We start from the raw sequence: 16,826 nt of genomic DNA on the forward strand, positions 1-16,826 counted from the left end.
CCTTAAATTGCGCCCCACCTGCAGGCCAGGCGATGAAAAAACACTTTAAACATTTAAAAGCACAAAACGACCCACCAAATGTTGGCGCCCCCACGTGACCAAATGGGGGGCGCCCGGGGACATAGGGTACCCCCTGTCCCTAGGCAGGAACGCCACTGCTGGGATTACAACTGATCTCCAGGTAGCACAGAAAATGACCTGGAGAAAGTGGTTGCTTTGGAAGGTGGACTCTGTGCCGTTATACCCCAATGAAGTCCCTCCCCTTCCCTAAGCCACACCTCCTCAGGTTCAATCCCCAAAATCTCCAAGTATTTTCCAGCGCAGAGCTGGCAACCCTAGTCTGGACACAAAACAAACAAAACAAATATACCCAAGCTTCTACAAGACTTTTATCTGTCGGATTCAAGCCCCTTTGTACAAAAGATACCAAATGGAGGTTTAAAAAAACATATCCGAAGCAGGAGAGGAAATACCCTGTTTTGTTCGTTTCATGTATTTTTTAAAAGACTGTATGCCGCTGTAAGCAACCCTGAGCCCTTTGGGGGTAGAGTGGAGTATAAATATAATAATAAATAAATAAAATAAATTAGGTGATTACTACAGTCTGTTCCCTATCACAGCGCAAGCGAGAGCCGGCCTGGCGAGCCATTGGGGTGACAGGGCCAGGCAGCCCACCCACTGAAGGAAGGGTCACCAGTCTGGTCACCCACTACACCCTGCTTCTGATCTGACCTGGTGAGCCCATTGTGGGGTGGCCAGCCCAGACACACACACACACCCTTGTGCCTATCTGGACTGGCAAGCTTGCTGCAAGCTCGCCAGCTGCCACCCCCCCTCCCAGGGTTGACCATCTCCCACAATGCCGTTCTGGGCTGGTGTGCCCTCAACAGCCTAGATAACCACCCCTCCATGCTGATTTGGGCTGGAGAGTCTGATGGGGGCTTGCCAGCCAAGGCCGACTCCCCGCTCGCCAGGCCCAGCCCGACCAAGTCACATTTATGTCATATCTGGGCCTTGTAACAAATGAGTTTGACACTCCTGCTCTAAACAATTTAAATACAGATTAATTAGAAGACTGCTTACTTTCAAATATATTCATGCACAACAGTCCATTCCTGAGGACTGCTGTTCTCCACGGACCACTCTAAGCAAAAGTTCACTGAATGTGGGATACAGCCGTGCCACAACTGTGGAAAGCTGTCTTGTGCCTCCCGTAATGTTACTGAGATATCAGGTCAAAGCATTTTGCTTTAGGATAATATTTGGACTTCTCAATTAAAGGCTTGTGATTATTTATTTATTTATTTATTGCTAAGCCCCTTGCTGAAAATGGAATGATCTTTTATTTTGATGGCTGTTTTCGTGTTCTTTTCTATTGTGCTCTTTAAATGTTTGCTTGGATTGCTGTATTTTTGCTAATTCTAATGGTAAGGTGATTTTTGAAATTCCTTGTCAGCCACGATAAAAGTTCATACAAGTCCAAATGGTAGTCCAAAGGGTAACCCAAAGTTCAAACAAATGTTTGAAACAAACAAATGGTACCTATCAAAAAGTGAAGAAATACTACAGCAGTGAAATCTTTTTGCATGGTAGGATGTAGTGATGTGAACATAAGTAGTATGATCTTTGGTAGTGACTGTCAACTCCTGAAAGACAAAATTTGGGTAAATAAATGGCCTGTAGTTGGGCAGATCATAGAGTGTAACCCAGTGGAGTTGGAGTGGAACTTATTAGCAAAAGGGTAGAATCAAGCAGAAAAGGGAGACATTGAGCATCTGGGGCAGACCTTCCTGATAAGTACTCTGTGTATCTAATGTCCAGGATCGGTTGTCCTGACCTCTTTGGAAGTGATCATGCCCCAGGATTCATCTGACACCACCTCCCTGTCTTGATTCTGCTGGGGGCTGCATGGGATGAAGTGGCAGCCAGACCAACCACCAATGGACACACTGCCAACCCCGCTGGCCTCAGCTTGAACCACACTCATCCTGTCCTGGCCAGTGCCAAGGTCTCTGGCCTCACCCAGCTCAGATAGAGGAGCCAGCTGGGCAGCGGCCCATGGATCTTGGGCAATGCCAACCCTCCCCCCCACATGCAGCCAGGTGGGCCAGGGGTGGGGTGGGGGCAAGATATTGCTGGCCAGGCCAACCCTAACTCCAAGAAAGTGGAAGGCCACCGGCAGATACTGTGAACACCACTGAGGACAGGGAGAACAGGCCAGGCAAGAAATACGCCTATGCATGATACCAGAAAAACACAGATAGATTAAACATTATCCGAACCTTGTCACAAGAACACAGCTGCAACTAAAATGCATAACTCAGCTGAGTAATAACGAGTCCATGCATCGTCACATATCTGGCACTTGTTATTAAGTAATTAAATATCTAGAGAACATTCTTAAAAAAAGTATTTACAAACAAGGCTATGAGTTTCTAATCCAAAGAACAATCAGGCACAAAACTCAAGAACCAGTCAAAGTAAATACCTGCTAAACCACAGACCGCAGTGGAACGTAACACATATGCAAAGTAGTTTGTCTCAAGTGTGCTAAGACACAAGTTACAGATCAATTGAAGCCATGGCAGAGAACTCAAAACAGATGCAAAGAAATTAGCTCAAAAATGAGCTAAACCACAGATAAATGTTAAATTCACACACGTAGGGTATAGGCAAGGAATTAAGCATCTGGAAGCTGTTTACTCATTGCACACTCCCCTATACATATTTTCTCACATTCTTTCCGTGCATGTATGTACAACAGTATACAGCCAACAACAAAGTAGAACACACAGCTCTCCCAATGCCTGTCTCCTAGACACCCATGTTCCTACACCAGCCCCAAGGGGAAAAAGTGGGGAAAAGTTAAGTATTCAGAATAGGACCCCGCTCCCCATCAGCTGCACCTTATGAATTTCACTTTTGTCCAGTGATCTATCGATAGACGAACGCAGCAGTAGCAAATAATAATAAAAAAATAGGTTCCTAGCAGGCAGAACCCGTGCAAACTGCAAAATGAAGATTGCACGTAAATGAAGACTGGGGGTCGGAGGCCGAGGGGGCAGCAAAGTGGGAGGACAGCGGAAGGGCGAAAAGGAAGAATAACTAATTTGCGAGAGGAAGAAGAAGAGTTTGATTCATATCCCCTTCTCCCTGTAGGAGACTCAAGGGGCTGACAATCTCCTTGCCCTTCCCCCTCACAAAACACCCTGTGTGAGGTAGGTGGGGCTGAGAGGCTCTGAGAAGCTGTGACTAGCCCAAGGTCACCCAGCTGGTGTGTGGGGAGTGCACAGGCTAATCTGAATTCCCCAGATAAGCCTCCACAGCTCAGGCGGCAGAGCGGGGAATCAAACCTGGTTCCTCCAGATTAGATACACGAGCTCTTAACCTCCTACGCCACTGCTGGAGAGAATGGAAAAACCCCGAGGAAGTCTTTGCACAGTGCGTTCTGCTTTGCTTTCCCTGTGTAGAAAAAAAGCTGGGTTTAAAGAGCTTTCAGGAAATGTGGGAATTTTCAGAACCAAAAGCTCCCAAAGTGTGTGTGGGGGGAGTTGCATAGTTGAAAATCTAACCCGAATGACATATACACTTGACACGAGGAGACCAAGCTTGCACAAAATGCTCAAAGCATACTCTCTTATGCTTCCATGCATGTGTAACCTACTCATCCTTGGCTAGATCAATTTCCACTGGAGATCTAGGAAAATTTAAAATTTTCAACTCAACTCAATTTAATAAAATGACAGAACCCTGCGGCTTGTTAAACAAACAAAATGCTTCAACAAAGAAAAAGAAAAATGCTTCAACAAACCTTTAATTTAAACACAACAATTTTATATCAATTAGAGATAAATCATTCCACAGTTGTCCAGGGGACACCAGGCAACAACACATGGGGATTGCACATCCCCCCAGCAGCTGGAAGGTGCCTTTCTGATAGGGAGGGGGTCTGTAGTCAGACCTCAAGGGCCCCTGACCACCCATGGCAGGTGGAGAAGTGGCGAAGACGGGGGAGACAGAGAGTGGCTGGGGATTTTCTCACAAGAAGGCGGTCTTGGCAAGATTGAGTGCTTACTCACGGACTTGCCAGCAGGGAGGATGAGATAGCTGCCTCCTCTTCGGGACAGATGGGCAAGATGGGGAGGTGGGCAATGGTGTGGTCCTACATCGGAATGGGCTTGTGGGTGAGTCTACTCCCTCACCTGGGAGGTGTCTCTACCTTACTGCTAGGGGCCATTGGATGTGGGGCCCTCTGTAAGGCACACACACACAGAGTTAGATCGTAATGAAGTGAGGAAAAATCACACACCCCCACACATCTAGGCTGGCCTGGGCCTCTGTGCACACACCGCAGTGAGCAGGGAAGACTCGGCTGGTGGGCCTGGTGCCTGTGCTCTGGGTGGCTGCTGCCTGGGGGGGTGGGGACGCAGAGGAGGCAGTGATGCTAGAGAGGCACAGAGCAGTGCGTGCAGGACTTGCTGGAGGCTACAGCAGGCTGGCTCCTGCTCAAGCGGGTGGGGTGGAGGAAGAGAGAGCCAACCGTTTTTTTCTAAACTAAAACCTCAGCATTCAGGTTAAATTGCTGGGTTGGCACTTTGCGATAAATAAGTGGGGTTTGGGCTGCAATTTGGGCACTCGGTCTCAAAAAGGTTCGCCATCACTGTCCTAGGGCTGGCTTCTGCCAGCCAGGATCCTCCCCCTCCCAGCAGCCTGCTGACATTATTCTGGAAGTTGTTCCTACTGCTGTTTGTGAGGATAATGGGGTAGAAATTTTATTCCAGTATAATAAATGCAGTACACTGAACAACAGTGTAAAAAATGTAGCTGTATTTCAGAGCCAGAGTATCACCTCCAGTGTGGAGTTGGAGTTCTCCAGACTACAGAGATCCGTTACCCTGGAAATCAGAGGGAGTTGGAGTTCTCCAGACTACAGAGATCCGTTACCCTGGAAATCAGAGGGAGGAACAGAAGGTCTAAAGTGGCAACACAGTCCTTCTGAGTTTCCTCCCCCAAACTCCACAATCCCACAAATCTTGAGGCATTTCCCAACCCACACTTGGCAATCCTACCCAGAGTTGCACTAAGGTGCTCAAGCAATCGCCTCAGCCCAGGTATGAACAATCCATTAAATTCAGTCAGATAGTGCTTGATTTGTCTTTGCATGGATAGAGACCAGAGAGAGAAAATGAGAGATCTTGTGAGGTAATTTTGTGAGATTTCAGCATTTTAATTGTTACTTCATTCTTTTTTTTAAAGGATACACACCAAAGTTTGCAAAAATAGCTCCTTGGTCTTTCTCTAGCACCCCCTATCCACCCCGTGTGCAGCTTTGGATGAACATTCTGGAACCAGTTTCAGAATTAGATAAAGAACTGCTCACTATTCACTACATTTTCTGAAGCAGAGGAACTACTGCTTAAGGAGAAATAAATCTGACATGTACTCAGTGTCTTGTACAGGGGTAGGGAACCTGCGGCTCTCCAGATGTTCAGGAACTACAATTCCCATCAGCCCCTACCAGCATGGCCAACTGGCCATGCTGACAGAGGCTGATAGGAATTGTAGTTCCTGAACATCTGGAGAGCCGCAAACAGTCTTGTAGGATAGCTTGCTTCAAATAACTTCAAAGATTCCCCGCCCGCCCCGCCCCCGATTATTCTGGTTAAGAAATAAAGCTCTTTATGTTGCAAACCTTTATTGTCAGAAGGAATATCTGTGTGATGCTATATTAGGGCATTACAACAAAAACTACAATCTGAAATGTGACTTTAGCATAATTCTGTAAAAACCACTCTTTAAGATCACATTTGCTCTGATCCAAAAAATAAAAGGCTTTGGAGCCTCATTGTGGGAACTGATGGTTCTGAGATAAACCAATAATCACAGCCGCTTTAGTCAGATACGGAGACAGAATTCATAGTGGCCAAGAAGAAAAACCATAACGATTGATAAAATCAGTTAAGCGAGATTAAAGCTTTGGAGAGGATGGAGGAAGGGAGCTCTCACAACTTTAAGGCAAACCATAAAAGATTGAGGATAAACTGATTTTGGCATTAAGCATATTGCCTTAAAATAGAATAACTCCTGGCTTAAAAAGGAATCTCACATGCAACTAAATGTCCCCTACAAGAGGGTGAAATAGGCTAAATAAATATAGCATCCCAACAGAGGTTGCTTTGAAATCATTCTACGTGGTACAGGCCGCAACAACTTGTGACACACCAGTCATCTTTGCTGGCCCTCAAGGGGTTTATGACTACATCGTGTAGTGATTAGTATGTTGGACTAGAAGCAGGGGGACCCCAGAATGGGTCATCTGTCCAGCACTGGTAGGTTCCAGGCTTCTGGGGGGTGGGAATACCTGGTAAAATGGCATCGTGTGACATTGCAACATCACTTCTGATTGCAACTGGAAATGAGATCACCACATTGCATGTTGTTTTATGATATCCTTGAAACTCTATGGTAAAAACCACAGAGATAGGGGAAATTTTTAGCGAGTCATACAGTGCGACAATGTCACTTCTGGGTGCACAGTAGGAAGTGATACACAGCTGATTTTGTGGTGTTGTGGAATGCCTTCCTCCAAATTCCCCCACCACCTAATTGAGCAGCAGCAACAGCAGCACAGGAGCTTCAGGGCAAGTTGGCTACCCTACTAAGTGACAGTGGTCCAGTTGTGCTCTCTTAGGCTCATTCAGCAAATGCAGAATAATGCATTTTCAAACTGCTTTCAGTGCTCTTTGAAGCTGTGCGGAATGGCAAAATCCACTTGCAAACAGTTGTGAAAGTGGTTTGAAAACGCATTATTTTGCGTGTGCGGAAGGGGCCTTAGACTAACTTCGTTCCTTTGACAGGGAGCCCTCACTGACAGAGGCAGATCTACGGTGGGGCAGGCAGGGCACATTCTCTGGGCACAACTTGAAGGGGGCGCCATCCCTGCCTGACCCGATCTCAGGTATGCACTTCTCTTGCCACGTACCCCTCCACCTGCTGGGAAGAAGGGCCCAACTTGGACATATCACAGGCTCCAACATGCAACTCTTTGCCCAGGCCTCTCCTCATCTCCCCCTTCCACTGTCCTGAGTTATGATGGCTCCTCCTCAGCAATCACTCCCACCAATTCTGCTAGGAAGGCACTTAGCTTCTGGGCACTGGACATGCCAGGAGCGCATAATCCACTATGAGGCAGGTGCCTTGCTAGAAAGACCTGGAGGATGTATGAAGGGTTTGGTTCTTTCCCCCACTTGCCACCTCCCCAGATGATCCAGCTTTGTCCGGGCTCCAAGTACACTTATTTGTTCCTTTTCTCCTTCTATTCCCAGCTACTCTCTCTTTCTGATATATACTCTATCTATTCCTCTATTCTCCCCTCCCGCCCCCCCCGCATGTGCTCTATGGGATGCAGTTTTTACTATTGCAAGGCAAAAACGACCACAAGTAATATATTAATTTGCACAAAGAAAATTCACACTCAGAGTAAAATATTCATATTAAACATCTTTCACCAAATATGCTCAATTCACCAAATACCTTTCACCAAATATCCAACATTGGGGATTTCTTTATTGTAAAATTCTTGTTTTCTCTAGACTTACATGATGCCAGGTGGGCAATGCAAGGTTGGCACGAGGAAGTCAAGGGAGGCTTTACATTTAATAAATAGGAAGAACTAGGTCAGAGTTAACAAACAACGGACACAGTTGAAGTAATAAATTAGTAACCCCACAGCGCAGTCGTGTCACAGCAGGACTGCATATATGTTATTCATGAGGTTGCTGGTTGTAAAGTTGATGCTAGCGGTCCACATTCCAGAAACATTTAAAGTGATTAAATCAAATTTTTGCTTTTTCTGGAAACTCTTCCATAAGCATTTGTGATGCAGAGACAGAAACCATAAAAATCTCCATGGAAGAAAAACACAAGGGAGGAACCTATGCAAACTGCCTATGCACAGCCAGTTCTAAACAACCAATGAAGACTGGCCATACCATACAAAACACTTTACTCAAGAATGTACTCGTAGAAAGGGTGAGATGATCAACTAGAAGTACCCATAACCTTGAAAGACATTAGTGTAGTTTTCTTCCCAACTTCTGAAATGCTTTGCAGTTCTCAATTTGCATCAAAGACAACCATCTTTCTTTTTCTACAGATCTTTGATTCTTGTGCAGAAACCACCATAGGGAAGACTATTCTCAGTGCCGTCTGGAGCAGTTCTTTTATCAGAGACGTGATCTGTTTTTCTTCTTCAAGCTTCTTCGGTCTTTTAATTTCGGCATTTAAATGGATTTCCTCCTTCTCTGTTGTGTTATGACACCAACAGTGCTATCCTAAGCAGAGACAGTGTCCTTCTAAATGCAATTCCATAGAAGTCAACAAGACTAGAAAGTTGTAACTCTGTGTAAGATGGCACTGTAAGTGCTGCACTACATTGACACATTGCGACAAGACATAAACATTATACAGTCTGCCAAACAAATGAGGAGGCACTTTCATTTGTCTACCTACAAAAGAAGCAGGTTTGTGACAGGAGCAGCTGTAATCAGACACAGGCAGGCAGCCCCAGAAACTCACCCCCCTGTTCAAACAGTATGCCAGATTGGAGTTTCATATTAAAGAGGGATATAATGGTAAGAAAGGGATTTTGTATTCACCTATAGCAGGGGTGGCGAACCTTTGGCACTCCAGATGTTATGGACTACAATTCCCATCAGCCCCTGCCAGCATAGCCAATTGGCCATGCTGGCAGGGGCTGATGGGAATTGTAGTCCATAACATCTGGAGTGCCAAAGGTTCGCCACCATGGACCTATAGGCTAGGATCTGTCCACTGCGGACATGAAAGGGATCAGTCTCATATGCGACACATCTGTAAAATCAGACTGAGCATTAACACAGTGCCAAAATGGTCAGGATTAAAGTAGTTTCTTGTATTCAATTATATTAACACCCATATGTATCTGCATGGTTAAGCACACTTCTCTTTTGAAATGGACCATAAATATATTGGGGGAGCTTGACAGCAAGCATACCCAAATCTTTTGTTAGAGCAAGGCTTTGCTTAATGGGATCATTAAAAGTCAGAGTTCTGGTTTCTGTGTGTTATTCTTGTGGCAAATGTTATTGGCACACTTTATCAGTTGACTTCCTAATGCTAGATGGGCCTAACGAAACAATTAAAAGTTTTATCCAGTGATGTTTATAAAAACTTTGAGGAAAAACACTGTCCATTTTTTTTCAAAAACAGTAAATAGATGTTCAAATGTAATTAAAAAAGAGAATGCAGTCCAGTTTGCGTAGAAAGTTTTGCATAAGAATCACAAGGTTATGTGATAACCACTCACAGCTCCTCAACAAACACCCCTGCTTCTCACATGTGGCTTTTCCTCCTCAGTCAAAACAGGACTTGACAAGATGTTACTTCTCCTGTGTACATGATTTAGGACCAATCTCTTGGACCTCCGGGAGTATAAAAGTAGAACCATTCAGTCAGTGGAAGGGCCGTCCTCTTCCTCGTTTACTTTTCAGGTGACTGGCTGAACGTCTCAGCTCTCTCCTCTCCTGATGATGATGCCTCTCTGCTTCCTGCTGTTTCTTCTGTTGCTCTGACTGAAAAAGGATGCACAAAATACCCAAATGTAAACTTGACATTTCCCTTCAAAACCCGGCTAACATAAAAGGCAGCTAGAACTTGCTCCGTTCAATTCTAGCCGAAATGAGAGAAAAACATTTTAGACAGATAAAAATTGGTCTCTAGTAACTTGTGTTTTAATCTGGCACTCTAATGAAAGGTACATAAAACATGCTATTCACCCTAGCTTTCTGAAATTATAGAGTAAGTACAAGCTCAAGTAAAGTACACATTCTTTTAAAAAATTGTCTTTCCCAGTGTTCTTGGGCTTGGGTTCTGTCAAAATTTACTATAGGTGGTAGGATTTCTACCAGCAGAATGTAACTTTATCTCTCCCCTCCTGTTGCAGTCACAAATATCCCCCAATGTTGTTCCTGGGGGATGGGTAATTTCCAGGATCAATTTGAAAAAATCCAGCTCTTGATCTCCTATCGATAGGCAGTGTACAGTTGTCAGTAATGATCCCAGGGAAAACAGATGAAGGTCTAACTCAGTGATGGCAAACCTATGGCATGGGTGCCAGAGGTGGAACTCGGAGCCCTCTCTGTGGGCACGCGCACATAGAGTGGGTCATGTGGGGGTGGAAAATCACACACACACACCCCGCACACACACATATCTAGGCTGGCCTGGGCCACTGAGCACGACGTGTGCGCACCACGGTGAGCAGGGAGGACTCGGCTGGTGGGTCTGGTGCCTGTGCTCTGAGTGGCTGCTGCCCGGGGAGGGGGGGGCACAGAGGAGGCAGAGATGCTAGAGAGGCACTTTGCAATAAATAAGTGAGGTTTGGGTTGCAATTTGGGCACTTGGTCTCAAAAAGGTTCGCCATCACTGGTCTAACTGAACTTTACTAAAAACTTGAATGTAATGTCCTATTGATGTCAGCATTGCTGATGCCAACAGTACTCCAAGAAAAACATGTTCTATTACCTCATCACTTCTGAGCCCTTCGGGGGAGGGCGGTCTATAAACCCAATTAATAATAATAACAACAACAACAACAACAACAACAACTTCTGTTAAACGTTAGCACTGCCCACCCATGAACCAGCAATTAAACAATGGAAGTTGGCATGTGAATATATGTGGATTTATAATTAAATAATGGGTTGAGCAGTTCTCTTCCGCCAAATGGGACTTCGTTCTCCAATGGAAGGAGAAAAGAGAAAGGAGTCCTAAAACCAACCCATTATTTATTTGCAAGCCCAAATGTTGGCATGTGTGAAGATGCTTTTTTGCTTTGTCACCTAGCAAGAATCATGGGCTCTTACAAAGGGTATATGTATTGTCGAAGGCTTTCACAGCCAGCAGAGTTCATATTTCACTGCCAATGCATGGTTAACAGTATGACATTAACTTACTTAATGGGGTGTTTTTGCTTACCTTTTTTAATTTAAAGGTAACCTGTTTGCTTCCTACAGTGGTATCATGTACACTTAGTGCGCCAACCTTCTCTTCAAGCTGCAAGCGATCACCAAGAGTTTTCCTGCAAAGAAGATTGGAGAGGGGTAAGTGAATGTATTATTTCCCCCCCCAATCTGCATGATCACGGGTTCAAACCCAAAAAAACACAATGAACTATCTGCTGCCATTTCAAATACAGTGAGAACAAATGTAGAGTAGGGATCAAGTGCTTGATTAGGACCTAAGAGACCGCAGATTCAAATCCTCATTCTGTCACAGAAACATGCTGGATAATCTTGGGCTGGTCAAATACTCCCATTCTGACCTACTTGCCAAACTTGTTGAGAAAGAGAAAATGAACAAGAGAATACTGTGAGGATAGAATGGAGGAATAGAGAATGATATTGTAGCTACTTTAAGAAACTGGCAGTGTTTTTAACTACTTAGTAAAGCAGAAATCTTGGCAAACCTAGCCAAGCTGTGAAAAAATTGAAGCGGCTGAGTTCTTTGTACAGTTCTTTGTACTGATTAGACCAATCTTAAGCCAGCACCAATGTTAGCTTTTTGCAAGTGCAAAAATTTCGGGAGAAAAATAGACGAGAAGCTGCTTTGTTATAAGTTTCCTAATGAGTGGCAAGCACCGATCTCTCAAGTGTTCAAGAAACCAGTGCTTTAGAAATTCAGCTTCAAGCAAAGGAACAAAGGAACAGCCAGTTCTATGCCACAGCTACAATACATCTTTTCGCTCCAAATGCCACCATTGAAAAACCTATCTAGCCATTAAATGGACTGGGGAGACATTAGATGGTTAAGATGTGTTGGCTGCAGGAAGTTTGTCTTCCATCTGGAGTGCCAAAAAGAAAAAGATAAGCAGGCTCCGGATGGTACACCACTCTCTATGCAATGTGCATGCGGAGTGGGAACTTTTTGTTTGCTCCTGCTGCATACACCTTTCAAAAATAGGGCAGAACAAAGTACTTTTGTACTGCATACACCTTTCAAAAATAGGGCAGAGCAAAGCCCAATCCTGATGGAGGGGAGGGCGACGTCACCTTTGGAGGCATCACAGCCTTGCACCGACGTGGGCACCCACCTTGCTGAAGCAAGAGGCAAATGTGCTGGAAGAAAGGGCAGATACGCAGGGGGCTGGGAGCTGCACAGCTCCACAGCACCTGAACCTAGAAGCGGCCACCATTTCCCAACCCCACTGGCGCAGGATAATATCCGGTGTGGCTGGGGGCATGGCAGGGGTGATGTTGTTTGTGGCCAAATGCTGGGGAGACCCAGGTTCAAATCCCCACTCTGCTATGTAACCTTGCTGGGAGATCTTGGGTCAGTCTCTCTCAGCCTAGAGTACAGGGTTGTTGTAAGAGTTAAATGGCGATGGGAAGGAGGATGTACACTGATGTAAACTTCTTGGAGGAAGGATGGGATAAAACTCTTAAGAAAGAAGATGAAGAAGAGTCTGAATGTATACCCTATTTTTCTCTCCTGAAAGGAGTCTCAAGGCGGGTTACAAACTCCTTTTCTGTTCCTCTCAGCACAACAAACACCCTGTGAGGTAGGTGGGGCTGAGAGAGTTCTGAAGGACTGTGACTAGCCCAAGGTCACCCAGCAGGCTTCATATGTAGGAGCAGGGAAACAAATCCAGTTTACCAGATACAAGTTCATCACTCATATGGAGGAGTGGGGAATCAAATATGGTTCTCCAGATTAGAACCCACCAGTTCTTAACCACTACACTACACTGTACAACTTTCCTGGAATAGACTAAAGGTCCAGCATTCTGTCTCCAACAACAGTCAGTTAAACAACTTTTGAGAAGTCCCCAAGCAGGCATATTCATGAACTGGAAAGGCCAAAACAAGAAGGAAAATTTTTTAAATAGTCTCAATAATGACAAATCTTAGTAACTTTTTAGCTCTGACTAAAAGCTCTGCTCATTTTTGTAGAGGCTTATAAAGGCAATTCTCATGCCTTTTTAGCCCTGCTGGAGTAGCTAGGCCAGTCTCAGCTTAACAGGATTTTGGATATTGTGAGAATAAACTGGGCAGTGTGGCTTTGGGGGGGGGGGGGGGGAGAGAGAGAAAGAGAGAGAGAGAGAGATTTAAAAACACACTGGTGTGGGGAAGTCCTGTTCACAGAAGGCCCTGGATAATGTAAATATAGGGAATTTAAAAGAGAACAGAATGTCAAATCAGTTCACACTGGAGTCTGCTTATCTGTGTGAGAGAGTGAGTGAGAATTCAAGAGATGCACTGTTGCTTGAAGACAGGTCCTTTTGCCTGTATGTACATGCCGAAGTTTATTGGGCTGTCACCCTGCTCAATGGCTCCACACAGAGCTTATGCTAATTTAAGCTCTTTTTTAAAAAGAAATTTGGGAGTTCAGGGATCAGCTCCTGGAAACACACCTCCTCAAAAAAGAGCCAATAATATATCATTATTAGCAGTGAATTAAGTTACTCAGATTGTAAAAACAATCAGTTCCAGAAGTTGTCAACTAAACAACCACCATGTAAAATCAGCACATTTGTCACACTCAAAGAAAAATTCAAGAAGTCAAGTGAACCAAAGAAGGGTACTCTTCTTACTTCATTAACTTTTGCCTTTGAGCCGTGTCCTTGAAACTTCTGAACTCTTCCCCAGCTTTAATCTCAAAAAACTGAGGCTTCAAGACAGTCTGCCGATCCTCCTTCAACCTTTCCTGCCTTTTTACTTTTTCCTCTTGGCGGAGAAGTCTGCGCTGTTTCCTGACCTCTTCAACCCAGCCTTTTTCATCATCTGAAGTCTCAGAACTTTCTGCATCACTTGGTTTTCCTTCTGGTTCTTCCTCTTCTTCCTGAAGACAAAAATAGACATTTTAAAGGACCATTAACCTTTGTTTTTAAAAGGAGAACTATTTACCAAATTAGAGTACGTGACTCTCCACAGGTGCGCACAATTTGGAGATGACTATAACTCTAACAGATAATCAAGAGGGAAAATTAAACAAAGATTGAATAGATAGGCACAATATTACAATGGTATAGGTTATAGAGACTGCAACAATAGATGGAATATATTCAGGCAAAACATAAATTGGATCCAAAGGTGCCCTTCTGTGAGTGGAAATCATAGAGTTCCATGATTTCTGCGGAGTTTCTAGACACACTACAGCTCACAGAAAGGTATCGGGGCAGGGGAGATTACTGAACTAGCTATTGCTTTGGGCCGGAGTAAACAGTGAGACATAAAGTGTCTTTCTTTTTTATGAAGAGAATGGAAAGGACAGATAGAGAAAGGAGGACAGTTGGGGGGGGGAGGGGCTGAGAGATCTGCCCAGAAAACTTGGGACTCCTTTCCCTGACAGGAAATGAACTGAGGCATAGAAACAAACAGAAGCAGGAAATTAAAGTCAAAGTCCTGCCTCTTTGATGAAATGGGAGGAACAGGGTTGCCAGCCATTAATGGTAGCCATCCTCCCAGCGATGCCCTTGCTTGATGGAGTGGCATAAGGAAAATGGGATGGGGTTCGGGGGGAGAAGATAGCACTGGGAAGTAACTTCCAGCTTCAGAACAGGAACTGACATCACGCCACTTTTAAAATGTCAAAAATCTTCATGGTAAAACAGTAAACAGGAAGTGATTTTCAAGAAGTTTCTACCCCCAAATGCTTTCCAGACAATTCGAGTTTGTACAGCAGACATATTTCATACGCTAAACATATGGGTAACTTTGTTTCAAAATGTTCAGCAAATGAAAGACAGCCATAATTTTCAGCAAGTAAATAATAAACTGCAAGGCAAAAAAGAAAGATTCTGGATTATGAACTGATAAAACAAACAAGATCAGATAATTCCACGAACACTGCCTCTGCCAGACATTTAAACCCATTTTTCCAACTCAAATGAAGTATTACAATTTTCCACATATCTAATATAAAGATGCCCTAGTCCAAGAACATCTTATTTAGGGGAGGGTCAGAAAGAAACACTTATGAGTCCTGAGGTCCGAATACACAAACCCCAGTCTTGGTAGCGGCCACCAGCCCCTTTGTCTACTGAATTGCCAAAAATCAAGGGGCAAACATCCAACGTTCCTGGGATTACAGTTAAGAAAGTCACTCCTGGAAGGCAGACCAGTGAGTTTCACAAAATAGTTTTTTTTAACAGATAGCAAGCTTTTATTGGCATAGACAACAGTACAACAATAATAAAAAACGGATTAAAAAGCATATACAATACAGGAAATAAATGTTAGGTCGAAGGAAATCTACTGGCGTTCAGTAATTTCCAGGAGAAAGTCTGCATTTCCAGGAGAAAGTCTGCCACTATCACACAAAAGAGTTAACCTAATAGTATGTAGCCACAAGGTCTAGGATTGAACTTAGATTGAAGCTACCCTGTTTCCCCGAATATAAGACATCCCCTGAAAATAAGACGTAGTAGAGGTTTTGCTGAAGTGCAAAATATAAGGCATCCCCCGAAAGTAAGACGTAGCCAAGTTTGGAAGCATGCCTGTTGAACAGAACACCAGAGCATGCAGCTGTGGAGCGGAAAAATAAGACATCCCCTGAAAATAAGACATAGCACATCTTTGGGAGCAAAAATTAATATAAGACACTGTCTTATTTTTGGGGAAACACGGTACCTGAAGACAAAACACCAAAGAACACAATCAAAAGAACATTAGCAGTGAGGAATTAAATAATTAAACCTAAACCAAAATGGACACAGTAAAATAGAATTGGTTCAAATAGCAAGATTCAAAAAGCTGTAATTCATTCCAGCTGTAATCCTTCAGCTTCCAAAGGCCACTCTATCCTGAGCAAGAGTCCCAAGGTGTCAGGGAGCCAAGAACACGAAGAACACGCTTGTCAAGGTCTAATGGTGGATCAAAGAACACAGTGAAAGGTACCCAAAAGCACACTTTGCTAGCCTGAATGTCCTAACTTTATGGGCAAAGAATGTGAGATGGCCAGGGCCCAATGACCAACCAACTCCATACAAGATGACGCAAGACAATCAAAGAACTCAGTTACTAACCAGGTCACCTAAAGGGACAGAGTGAGATAATAATGCAGGGTTTGTTCTGCAGCCCTGCACCCTGCCTTCTGACAATGACACAGCAATAATTTCACCATCGTAAATAAGTGGAATGTGGCACCATGGTCCTATGGCCTTGGCCACCTGGAGAGTCAAATTTGAAACCATGCTTCATTCCCAGACCTGGTTTCTGATCTCAGTTTCAAGAAACCACAACTGTGCTACATTGCAAGCACATCACAGTTAATTTCCCAGTCTTAATATTTTATTGTAGGCCTTGAAGCCTAAATCAATGTTTGAAATAACACGAGACAGTCTAGTGAAACTCAATTTCTTGATACTTAATTTCATAAAGACTTGTAAAATGTTTAAGTCTCAATCTGCTGCCCTGTGGGGAAAGTGCCTCCCATGATATCAGCCACCCCTGGCTGTTTGTGTCTTGAAAATGATTCAAGCGCAATTGATTATTTCAGATAGAGAGGGGGACTGGTTCAGGATACACTGGATGGATGTGCATGTCTCCCATGCTGCCAACAAACCATTTGTAATCCTGCGCACAGGCAGAGGGAGAAGAAGAAGAGAAGAAGAAATTTGGATTTATATCCCCCCTTTCTCTCCTGCAGGAGACTCAAAGGGGCTTACAATCTCCTTGCCCTTCCCCCCTCACAACAAATACCCTGGGAGGTGGGTGGGGCTGAGAGAGCTCCGAGAAGCTGTGACTAGCCCAAGGTCACCTAGCTGGCGTGTGTGGGAGTGTACAGGC

The 16,826-nt window shown here is 44.3% G+C and overlaps 1 protein-coding gene across 1 annotated transcript in view; it reads right to left on the reverse strand.

Moving 5' to 3' along the window:
- Positions 1–5,678: 5,678 nt before the first annotated feature.
- Positions 5,679–16,826, reverse strand: part of NOL10 (nucleolar protein 10) — a 58,174-nt gene continuing 47,026 nt past the window's right edge. The window contains exons 19-22 of the mRNA XM_048498621.1: positions 13,631–13,878; positions 11,017–11,119; positions 8,812–9,611; positions 5,679–8,657 (exon numbers count right to left, since the gene is read on the reverse strand). Coding sequence (XP_048354578.1) covers positions 9,492–9,611; positions 11,017–11,119; positions 13,631–13,878 — 471 coding nt within the window. The 3' untranslated portion in view covers positions 5,679–8,657; positions 8,812–9,491. The remainder of the gene's footprint in view (positions 8,658–8,811; positions 9,612–11,016; positions 11,120–13,630; positions 13,879–16,826) is intronic.

The sequence above is a fragment of the Sphaerodactylus townsendi genome, linkage group LG01 (assembly GCF_021028975.2).
Source record: "Sphaerodactylus townsendi isolate TG3544 linkage group LG01, MPM_Stown_v2.3, whole genome shotgun sequence".
Classification (NCBI taxonomy): Eukaryota; Metazoa; Chordata; class Lepidosauria; order Squamata; family Sphaerodactylidae; genus Sphaerodactylus; species Sphaerodactylus townsendi.